This window comes from Ursus arctos, unplaced genomic scaffold (assembly GCF_023065955.2).
Source record: "Ursus arctos isolate Adak ecotype North America unplaced genomic scaffold, UrsArc2.0 scaffold_11, whole genome shotgun sequence".
Lineage (NCBI taxonomy): Eukaryota > Metazoa > Chordata > Mammalia > Carnivora > Ursidae > Ursus > Ursus arctos.
In genome coordinates, this window is record NW_026622775.1 from 166,085 (window position 1) to 178,550 (window position 12,466).

At 36.2% G+C, this 12,466-nt stretch overlaps 1 protein-coding gene across 1 annotated transcript in view; it reads right to left on the bottom strand.

The window, feature by feature from the left end:
- The window catches only part of LOC113249475 (centromere-associated protein E-like), a 74,580-nt gene that overhangs the window by 36,896 nt on the left and 25,218 nt on the right, over nt 1-12,466 (bottom strand). Inside the window, 10 exon segments of the mRNA XM_057309983.1 lie at nt 2,262-2,432; nt 4,486-4,604; nt 4,607-4,688; nt 8,720-8,875; nt 9,033-9,305; nt 9,418-9,490; nt 9,492-9,724; nt 11,506-11,660; nt 12,057-12,222; nt 12,302-12,424. Coding sequence (XP_057165966.1) covers nt 2,262-2,432; nt 4,486-4,604; nt 4,607-4,688; nt 8,720-8,875; nt 9,033-9,305; nt 9,418-9,490; nt 9,492-9,724; nt 11,506-11,660; nt 12,057-12,222; nt 12,302-12,424 — 1,551 coding nt within the window.

Here is a 12,466-nt window from a genome sequence, read left to right on the forward strand (position 1 = left end):
TAGGCATAGTGACTGTGCTGGGTTGAATAGTATCCTACCCCAAATTCAAGTCGATTCAGAACTTCAGAATATGACCTCACTTGGAAGTACGGTTTTTGCAGATTAATTAAGGATTGAGAAGAAATCCTACTGGATTAGGGTGGGCCCTAAATGCAATGAGAGTGTCCTTATAAGAGACGAAAAAGGACACACAGAGACACAGAGAAAGTCCTGTGAAGATGGAGGCAGAGGTAAGAGTGATAATAGCTATAAGCCCAGGACACCAAGAATAGTTAGACGCAAGAAAAGATTCCTCCCTAGAGCCTTCAGAGGGAGCACGGTATTGCCAGCAACTTGATTTTGGACCTCTAAGATCCAGAAATCTGACAATAAATTTCTGTTGTTCTTTAGCCACCAAGTTTATGGTAATTTGATACAGAGGGTCTAGGAAACTAATACGGTGTCAGTAGGTTAATCAAGGAGCCAAAGTGAAAATGAGAAAAACTTGAAAAGAGACTAATTAAATATAAAGGTATAGTTGACAAGTAACCATAATTCTTCATCTCTTAAAAACTTTTTGGATAATCTATTTTTACTTCTAATAAGGTCCTTATGGGGTCACCTAAACAAACACTGAGGCATTAACTTTTTTTAAAACTTAAACTTATTTAAATTCAATTTAATTAACATATAGTGTATTATTAGTTTCAGAGGTAGAATTTAGTGATTTATCAGTTGCATATAACACCCAGTGCTCATTACTTCAAGTGTCCTCCTTAATGCTCATCCCCCAGTTACCCCATCCCCCCATCCCCCTCCCCTCCAGCAACCTTGTTTCCTAAGAGTTAAGACTTTCTTATGGTTTGCCTCCTTCTGTTTTCATCATATTTTATTTTTCCTTTCCTTTCCCTATGTTCATCTGTTTCGTTTCTTAAATTCCACATATGAGTGAAATCATATGGTATTTGTCTTTCTCTGACTGACTTATTTCGCTTAGCTTGTTACACTCTAGCTCCATCTGTTGCAAATGGCAAGATTTTATTCTTTTTGATGGATGAGTCATATTCCACTGTGTGTGTATGTATATGCATATATATATCACATCTTCTTTATCCATTCATCTGTCGATGGAAATCTGGGCTCTTTCCATATTCTGGCTAATCGTGAACATTGCTGCTATAAACACTGGAGTGAATGTGCCCCTTCAAATCACTGTCTGTATTTTTTGGATAAACACCCAGTAGTGCTGTTGCTGGGTTGCAGGGTCATAGGGTAGCTCTATTTTTAACTTTTTGAGGAACCTCCATACTGTTTTCCAGAGTGGCTACAACCAGTTTGCATTCCCACCAACAGTGTAAGAGGGTTCCCCTATCTCTGCATCCTGCCAACATGTGTTGTTTCCTGAGTTGTTAATTTTAGTGGAGCATTACCTTTTTTAAGTTAATAAGTATATATGTCTATCTCTTAATTTTTTAAATTCTACTAATTAACATATAATGTATTATTAGTGTCACAGGTAGGTCAGTGTTCATTACTGAAACATTAACTTTTACATAAGCCTATTAATTTCACTTCTTTAGAATGAGTATGAAACAGACATCAGGTTTTAGTAAATTTTACCGGGTTATAGTGAAAGGGAGGAGAATTAAGAGAATACATATTAGGAGAAAACCACTCCACAGGAGCGCAATTGAAATCACAATATATTATTTATAATGCACATGGCACTGTACTTAGAGTAAATAGAAAGATCTTAGCGGTACAGTTTAGAATTACTTGGGCAGTACAATTATTACAAGAGTCTTAGCTCTCATACAAATATTACAACAGCACCTTACTTCCATAAAAGCAATGAGTCAGGAAAACTGTAAACATCTAAGAGATGGTAATAGTCATAAATCCTACATTTTAAAGGATCACTACTATATCTTTATAAAGGCAGGATCTTTGTGTTATTGACTAATGGATCTCAACCACCCAGAACAGCATCTGGGCTATGGTAGTTCCCAATAAGTTTCGGATGAATGAATACATTATATGATTAATTTAGATGAATCAAGGCCTTCTCTTTCATCTAAAGACTAGGATAATATAATCCTCACAAAGAGTGTTGGTTAAGATATAGGTATGAGTTGGAACTGTCCACAATATTAGCATTAAGATCTGTTCATTTGGGAGATACATGCTATTTCTAGAATTTAGTTCTACAGCAATCAAATGTATTAAAAAAAAAGTTTAGTCAGGAAATATATTATGAAATATATTATGGCTAAGAAGGTAACTTTAAAAATTCACCTTTCCTTTAGCTTTTCTTCAACTTTTGCTAATTTCTCACAGGTTCTAGAAAGCTCTTCCTCTTTCTTTACGGTGTGGTTCTTTTCTTGTACAACAATCTCTTGTTGCTTTTTAAGTTCATCTCCAAGAATTCTTAATTCTTCTTGGTTTTGAATAGTCTAGAATTAAAAAAAAAAAGTTGAGATTAAAATAAGTATTACCTTACATTTATAAAATCAGGTAAAAATCAGCATTTACCTCAGCTTAAAAATGAAGAAATCATGGCAAATTCTATTGGAAAAGACTACCTTAAAAAGAAAGTCTTTAATCATATAGATGCCGAGCATCTGCTTTTTATGCTGTTTCTTTGTTGCTCCACTTACATTCCTGTCATGAGAATTAGAACTGGATTGAGTATTCTGTCTTGAGAGGTTTGCTCATTTTCTACCCTTAAGCCAAAGGAGACTGTTTCTAAATTTTCATGCACCGATGACAAGACTACAGTTTTCGGCTTTTCATATACTAGAATGGTTATGATTCTAGGGCACCAGTTAATAGCAAGCTCAAAAGGGCAGCCATTCTTTGCTAGCATGACTTGGGCTAATCCTGGTTATAAGCTTAAACAGTGACATTCTCAAGTATTATGACCACAAAAACACTGCAAACATGAGACCAAGAACAGACTATGACTTTTGTCTGTATTCCTATTTAATAAACTTAGCTCTTTTGACCAAACAGACAATCCCAAGAAATATGGAAAATTACACAAAAGGTCAGGTTCTCCTGTAATCCACAGCAAACTTCTAAAAATGTGAATTTCAATCGGTACATATATTGTCCCTAAATATAGAAACAAGAACTAGATTTGACAATATGGCAAACATTAACAATGAATAATTAAAAATGAAGTTTAAAAATTACAACAGAATAAATAAAAGAGAAACATTTAGGAGCAAATTTAACAAAATATGGACAAGACATGTACACTAAAATCTACAACACATCACTGACAGAACAGATAATTTATAGAAAGATATGCAATGGCCAATAAGCTTATGAAAAGTTGATCTCGATATCCTTAATCATTAGGGAAAGGCAAATGAAAACAATGAGGTACATACCCAATAGAATGGCTAAAATTGAAAACACTAATAATATGAAGCATTGGTGAGGATATGGAGCCATCAGAATTCTCTTAATTTGCTGACGGGAATGTAAAATGGTACAACTACTTTGGAAACCAGTCTAGTAATATGCTATGACCCTGCTATTCCATTTAGATACTTTAGATAAATTTTTTTTTAAAGATTTTATTTTATTTATTTGACAGAGATAGAGACAGCCAGCGAGAGAGGGAACACAAGCAGGGGGAGTGGGAGAGGAAGAAGCAGGCTCATAGCGGAAGAGCCTGATGTGGGGCTCGATCCCATAACGCTGGGATCACGCCCTGAGCCGAAGGCAGACGCTTAACCGCTGTGCCACCCAGGTGCCCCTAGAGAAATTTTTAAAAACACGTTCATAAAAAGTTTTGTGTAAGAATGTTTACAGCTGCTTCACTCAAAATAGCCAAACAGTGGAGAGAACTCAAATTTCCATCAAGAGGAGAAAGGCTAAACAACTTGTGGCCTATTCATACATGGAACACTACCCGGCAATAAAAAGGAATGTAAAAAAGTAAGGTGCAGGAGAGTACATGCTATATGAATGATTCTATTTGTGTGGAGTTCTAGAAGACAAAGTGAACTATGGTTAAAAACCAACGGGGGGCGCCTGGGTGGCACAGCGGTTAAGCGTCTGCCTTTGGCTCAGGGCGTGATCCCGGCGTTATGGGATCTAGCCCCACATCAGGCTCCTCCGCTAGGAGCCTGCTTCTTCCTCTCCCCCTCCCCCTGCTTGTGTTCCCTCTCTCGCTGGCTGTCTCTATCTCTGTCGAATAAATAAATAAAATCTTTAAAAAAAAAAAAAACAACCAACGGAACAGTGACTTATATGCGTTAGCGAGGGACATTGGAATTGACTGGGTTGAGGAGCAAGAGAATCCTGTAGGGTGAGGCAAATGTTCTATACCTTGACTGGGGTGGAGGGTACACAAGTACAGGCATTTGTCAAAAGTCATCAGACCGTACACTTGCATCAGATATATTTCTCACATGTAAATTATGCCTCAGTAAAGTAAAAATCCAGAACATGCAAGACAAAACATATTGCTAAGTGTACAGTGCTAAATCCTACCATTTCAATATTTTCCCTTAGGTCAGTCTGTAATTGTTCCTTTTCTGCTGTAATACTCTCTAACATTTGTTGCAGTTCATTTTTCTCCTGTAGTAAAGAAGATATCTTTCTCTGTTGCTAGTTAGCTCATTATCTTCAACATTCGCAATCAGTGCTTGAGTATTTTTGGCTTTCAAATTCTGTTTTTTATCTGTGTCAACCATCTAAAATATAATAGATTAAAGAATAATTTCTCAGTAACAATTTTAACAATAATAAAAATTGCCAAAATTTATATTACTTATTATTTACCAGGCACTTTTTTCATATATTGACACATTTAATCTTCACTCTAACCTCATAAGGTAGGTACTAATATTACAGCCATTTGACAGATGAGGAAATCGAATCTGAGAGAGGATGATAGGTCACTTGCCCAAGGTCACTCAGGTTTTGAAGCCAAGAGGTCTGGCTCCAGAGTTTGTGCCCTTAAACATACTGTTGTTCATGGCGAAGAACTACTTGGACAGCTGTAGATAATTAACAATTATCTTCATGTATGATGATGGGTCAACCTAATTTTATAAAAGAGTAAGCCACCTTGAACTCTACCACTTTCTTTCCATCAAAAGCTGGAAATGATTCTCTATCCCCCACTCACTCCCAACAAATCATTATTTTCAGAAGCAGTCATATTCCCAAAAGGTTGGAGTTTTATCATATGAGAGGGCAGAATAACTTTGATAAATAAAAATAGATTTCATATTATAGTAGTATAATCTACCTTTAAAAAATATATGCTTTTTACATACTGCTTAAGAAAAGCATGTTATATATATTCATTTATCCATAAACAAGTCTTAAGCAAAGGTAACCTAAGATGTGTAGTCCTTGATAAAGTGAGACAAAGACTGACATTACAATCATTGGTATGAAATTAGGGTATCACTATATAACCTTACACATCCAGGAAATAAATACAGTTCCATATTGGCTACATACGTTTTATACTGTCTTTCACTTTTATGCACTTAATTCTATTTAATCCAAAAATTTGCTACTAGGAATTTAAAACATTCATCAGTGGGAGACTGGTGAAATAATCTTTCATACATTCATAGCTTGGAATAATATATGCATATATAATATGTATGTATATAGATAATGCAATTGGGTTTTATACGGTCATAAAATAGGGGTATCTGGGTGGCTCAGTCAGTTGAGCATCCAACTCTGGATTTCGGCTTGGGTTATGATCTCAGGGTTGTGAGATCTAGCCCTGTGTCAGACACCGCATTCAGCGGGGTGTCTGCTTAAGATTCTCTTTTCTTCTCCCTCTGCCCCTCCCCCTGCTCTCTCTCTCTCTCTCAAATAAATAAATAAAAGCTTTAAAAAAAGTTTTTTATAATAATCTACAATTAGATTGGGAAAAATTGAAAAATAAAGAGAAAAAAAAACATCCAATGTCACCAGCTTCACACAACCTACTACGAGAATTCTAGAATATTTCCCTTCAGAGTCTGTCCTTGAAAAAATTTTTTTTGAACACGGTAATTTTAATTAATATATATAGAATTCAATTTTGCTTTTTTCCACTTAGATCACATGCATTTTCCCACACTGGTACATAATCTTCAAACTATAATTTTTAGTAGCTGCTCAATTCTCTAGAGTGGGTTTGGACAAACCATGCTTTAACTATTCTCTTACTGTTGGCAGTATGCATGAGTTTCTGACAATGGCAGACACAGAGCTAACTACATGAGAACTTAAGGTAAGGAACACATAGTCATTGGGACTAGTTTGTCAGATACTGTACTTCAGACTCTCGCATCTGCGCTCCTAAATACAGGAATGTACACAAAGACAAAGCAGGCGGAGACAAAGTATGTGAGAATACCCAAGGGACATTTCAGAACTGAACTCAGCCTAGAAAGTATTTCAGCTACCATGAGCAATAGCTAACATATCTTATCATTAAATAAAGAAAAAGAATTACGTCCTTTACATGAGATAAGTTTACTAATCATTGTTTAAAACTTCTGTTGAGACACACTAGAGAAACTGCATTTATAGAGAGAGAAACATCAAGCAGGATTCAAAGTGGGCTCTCTACGGGGATTCATGCAAGACCTACTAATGCAGCCCCCTGGGGCCCAGGTGAACAGAGGGGTCCTTGTGGGATTCCATAATGAACATGGTAACAGAAGCCCAAGCTGATCCCACCCTTCCACCCCAGATTTGAGACACCTCGAGACAGAGAAAAGCCCCAGTCGGACCTTTTTTGTCAACATAGATGATTCTAGCATAAACTTAATACCACATCCCAGCTGGTCCCAGTGAATAGAACTCTCTTTTTCTCTCACTCCTCTGTTATTGCCCCTTCTCAAGGGGCCCTATAATTGCATTTTTGCATTTGTTTAAAAGCGGGTATTAAGTGTTGTATCTTATTTTCAAAAATCTTTTCAAAAAAACTTTCCCTAATAAAAGTGAAAGTTATAAATTTCAAATGAGATTTTGGCTCATTTGATTGATCCAAACTACAGATAAGCTGAGAGCACAAAATATAAAACAAGTAAAAATGCTTTTCTAGGAGAGAAGTACTGAAGCATAGGGAGTGAGAGGGAAAGCTTTCCAAGGCAAGAATACTGTACCCCAGGGCAAATGGGGGAAAATCTCACTATGTAGAGCAATAGCATATAAATCTATATAGAGATTTATTTATATAAGTTGGAGCTTACTGAATTATTCTGCAGTATTTGTTTTTATTTAATAATATGTCCATCCTGGTGATTTTTCTGTTTGCATATAATATGCAGTTTAAAAAAATTTTATGACCGTATAAAACCCAATTGCATTATCTATATACATACATACATATTATATATACATATATTATTCCAAGCTATGAATGTATGAAAGATTATTTCACCAGTCTCCCACTGATGAATGTTTTAATTTCCTAGTAGCAAAGTTTTGGATTAAATAGAATTAAGTGCATAAAAGTGAAAGACAGTATAAAAAATCCTGTTGATACTGTATATCAAAGGCATTTTTGAAAAGTAGAAATGTATATAATAAACGAATCCATTGCATAAAATTATAGGCAATCACCTGTTACAGACTGAATTGTGTCCTCCTAATATTCATGTTGAAGCCCTAACCCCCATATGACTATATATGATAAAGCCTTTAAGGAGGGTAATTAAGGTTAAATGAGGTCATAAAACTGGGGCCCTAATTCCATAGGATTGGTGTTCATTCATTCATTCATTCATTCGGCTCCATGCTCGGGACAGAGCCAGACGTGGGGCTCAAACTCACAACCCTGAGATCAAGACTTGACCCGAAATCAAGAATTGGTTGCCCAACCGACTGAGCCACCCAGGCGCCCCAAGGTTGGTGTCCTTTTAAGTAGAGGAAGAAACACCAGTGCTCTTTCTAAGCTTGAGCATAAGGAGACAGGGCCTGGGAGGACACAGAAGGAAGGTGACATCTGCATGCAGTGAAGAGAAGACTTAACAGAAACTAAATTTTCTAGCACCTTAATCTTGGATTTCTAGTCTCCACAACCAGGAGAAAGTAAATTTCTGTTGTTTTAGCCACCAGTCTGTGATATTTTGTGATGGCAGTCCTAGTGGAGCAACACATCTCTCTTAAAAAAAAAAAAAAGAAAAGAAAAGAAAAAAGAAATTATCATTAGCATCTCCTAGCCTTTCCTGTATACAATTAAATAACCAGTTTAGACCTTATTCTCCTAAGGTCTCAGGACAAAATGAACCATACTACTTAGAATAAATTAAGGAGATTTAAGCACCTAATAGTAAAAGTATAGCACAAGCCCTAGACACTGGCATAAATAAAATACACACATTGATTTTATAGGGATAGCTAAGCAAGTTTAATATATAAAACCTGACATAAAACAAATATTTTAAACATAGTTAATAATAAGCAACCTTTCTTATATTCTTAGAATTCAGAGGGGTTTTTAAAGACGTTTAAAATACATCAGGCCTCAAAATAGCAGCTTAAAGTTTGAAATAATTTTTGCCTTTTTTTCCTAAATTGATTGTAAGCAGTTATATCTGAAGTATTTCAGAGACATCAGGGTTATGCTTGTAAATTATGGTTAGTTATTAGCACTGTGACTAATAAACAAGATTGAGATTGTCATTGTGTACTTAAGTGTTTGAGGTAGGAGAGAAAGCTCATCTACACAAAAATAGAAACTTTGAATGGAAACACCGTTTACCTTTTCCTGGAATTCATCCTTAGTTTCTCCTAGATTTTCCTCTGTGTGCAAATTCTTGGAAGTTTCCTCAGAAATTTTCATCTGTAGTGTGTTAATTGTTTCTTGGTGTTTCAAAGACTCAAGAGCATTTCTTAATTGTTCTTGGGTGTCTATATTCTTTGTCAGAGAAACAAAACAATTTCCATTAGAACAATGTGAAACAGTGAAAGTCATTTTGTGGTGTCTACTGGATCATGAATCGTAAGTGATGGCTTCTCCTGACTGTTTGTACGGAGGCTCTGAGTTTTCAGAGTTTACTCAGTCAAAGCCTTACCATGTTTACAGTATCCTGAATGTCACTTTTGAGTTGGTCCCTCTCAATCTGCAGGCTCTTCTGGAGTTGTTTAAGGTCCTCCTTTTCTTGGATTAAGGTTCTTACTTCTACTAAAGTTTGTTGAAGTTGCTCAGCGATCAGTGTTTTTTCCTTTTCCACAGTTTGCAGCCTCAAATCTCTACTTTCTAATTGTTCCTTCAGGTCTTCCAATTCATTTAACCTTTTTTGACTCTCTGTTGTGTTCTGCTGAAGTTCTTCAGATTTGGGAGAAAGCTTTAAAGTAAGAAAAAGAAACTGTGAAAAGCAGAGCATTCTGTGGGATATGTACGGAAGCCAAAGCCCAGAAGAGTAAAGATTGCTTCCCTAGAGGGTATCTCGTACCCACCTCTGTGCTGAACGCATCCAGGCTTAAACCAAGTGTTTGAGCTTGTTTAGAGAGATTTCCTATTTCCTGATTCATTCTCCTCAAGGACCATCTTATACTTTTGCTCAAATTCAATACGATGATTTTTAAAGTCTTGGAATTCTTGATCGGTGCTTTTGTAATTCAACTGGGTAGCTGCTAGGTCATTTTTAGTTTTCCCAATTTCTTCAAGTAAATCTTGAATTCTACTTTCCTTTTGAACTACTTCAGAAAACAATTTGTCTCTTTCCGATGTTATTAAAGAGAGCTCTTCAGATTTATCATGCATCTATGGAAAAGAAATAAAATTTAGCAACGTATGATCTACTGAAGGAGTTTTCAGGAAAAAAAAGTTTCTTCAGGGTGGGGGGGTGGGGGAGGGGGAAGACACTGAAATTAAGCAAAGATCTGACAGAGGAAAGGCAACATTTTTATTGTTGCCATCCCTTTAACAATGTATTATCCTCTTTAACTTTACCTTCAGTTTTGTTTTCTAATCTCTTTGGGTTCTAGTAGGGATTGCATGGAGAAGGACGCTCAGTAGAAACACTTTATTTCAGTATGTGCCTTTATTTCCTTATGTATCATTCTAAAGTATTTTCTAACCTCTTGGTGTGTCATTTTTTGGTTTTTATTAGAATTTGACACATTTTTTCCCTAAAGCCTTTGAATACAGCTCAGATTTCTATTAATGTAATCCCTGAATAATTTAAATAATTAAACTTTATTTGAATTGTTCTTTAAATAAACCATATCCAGCTTATAAACAGTAAAATCATTGTGAAAAGTAAGGTAGAAATGGTGGGAAGAAGAGTGGTGAACTGAAAGTAGAGACTAAGGACACGGGTAATATAGCAAGGTTGTTTCAATCACGGACTTAGGATAGAAGGCACGTCTGTGTAGCTCAACTACTGGTTTCATAACAGCTACTGGTTTCATAACTATTTGTTGAGCTAAAAAACAGCACCTACTTTAAAGAGTTTTTAGAGGGGCGCCTGGGTGGCACAGCGGTTAAAGCGTCTGCCTTCGGCTCAGGGCGTGATCCCGGCGTTCCGGGTTCGAGCCCCACGTCAGGCTCCTCCTCTATGAGCCTGCTTCTTCCTCTCCCACTCCCCCTGCTTGTGTTCCCTCTCTCGCTGGCTGTCTCTATCTCTGTCAAATAAATAAATAAAAAATCTTTAAAAAAAAAAAAAAATAAAGAGTTTTTAGGATGACTAAATAATATTGCTAGAATTCTTTAGCATGATGTCTGCCATTTGGTCTTCAAACACTTGTCAATTTTATTTCTTTTAGAAAGGTAGAGAGAAAGGAAAGGCTGGTCGATGGTTTACAGGATTGTTCACTAGCCTGCAAGATTTACACTGACCCCTAAACTTTATCAAGCCCCTCCCTTATATCTCATTACTCTTTTTTATTCAACATAGTGATGGAACTAGTACCAAAAAAAGATTTTAAAAAGGATGGGCTGTAGAACTCTGTTTAAAGATTTTATTTTAAAGTAATCTCTCCACCCATTGTGGGGCTTGAACTTACAACCCTGAGATCAAGAGTCCACACTCTCTACTGACTGAGCAGACAGATGCCCCCATAGAACTCTGTTTAAAAAAATATATATTTTTTAAATTTATTTCAGAGAAAGAGAGAGAGAGCATGGGCGGCGGAGGGAGGAGCAGAGGGTGAGGGACAAGCAGGCTCGGCCCGAGCACGGAGCCACTGTGGGGCTGGATCTCACAACCTGAGCCGAAACCAAGAGTCAGACAGATGCTCAACCAACGGAGCCACCCAGGCGCCCCCAGAACTCTGTTTAAGGGAAACACTTGGACTGTAGAAATGGTTGTTACATGGGTCAGGTTACTAAATATACTATTAAATAGTCTTTGAGAGTGTGTTTTCTAGTAATATAAGAAAATTAGAGGAGGAACTACATTCATTTCTATTCCTACCAAGTTGAGTTCAAATATTTACAGTCTCTTTACTGCTACTTTAAGATAAATGATGGCAAAATATTTAAAGCGCTATTATAAGGTTTTTAGATCAAAAGAAGAGTTATTTGCTTAAAAACGTGTTTACCTCTTTCCTCAGCATTTCTACTTCTGAGGGTAAAGATTTCAATGCTGAGAGCAAATTAGCTTCTTTATGCAAAGCTTCGTTTTCTTCAACTTCTTTATTCAGTTCCTTCTGGAGGTCAGTAATCTTTCTTTCCAGTTCCAAATTACAGAGCAAATCTAGGACATTTTGGGCAAATTAAAACAGCCTGCAGTTATTGGGACAATCTAAATTACAAGCAAAGCTAGATTATTTAATCAGACTATATAAAATTTATTAAAGAGTCAATGTTGGTTAACAGGTAATCTAATTGTTAATAGTTCTTCAACCACTTTTTGAAAAGCAGATCCAATTTATTTGAAAAATAATTCCTAAACCCTTATGAATTGGAATTCCATGGAAGCAGTTATAAATACTGATCTCAAATAATACTGAAACTCATTATTTGGCTATTAAAACAATCAGATCAGAGAATAATAGATTTCTAATCATTGGAATGTAGTCACAAAATCCTTTAGGTAGGTTTCTAGACAAAGTCAGACCTGCAAAGAATCAAGTCTGAAATTATGAAATACCTTTTGGAACTCTGCCATCTATAAGAGATGTGAGTTTTGTTATTTCATCAAAAGAAGACTGTAATTCTTTCTCCAGATCAACTTGCATTTTCTTTTCTGCCTCCAGCTGGCTTTGATATAACTGAACATCATTCTCCATTTGCTTGTATGTACTTGTCAGCTCTTTCTGTTGAAACATTGCAAATTCACAGAAATGTACTGATTGTAACAACTGTTTTATTATAAATATTACAGGAAACACTTACCATTTTCTCTTTCAGCTCCAGATTCTCACTGCTAAGAAAGGCTGATTCTTTCTTGGCATCAAGGGCTACAGTTTCAGCATCAAGCAGAGTCTGTTTCATTTGTTTTAGGTCTTCGGTGCTTTCCTATACACACGACAAATAGAATTTAGTGAAATCTAACTTTCT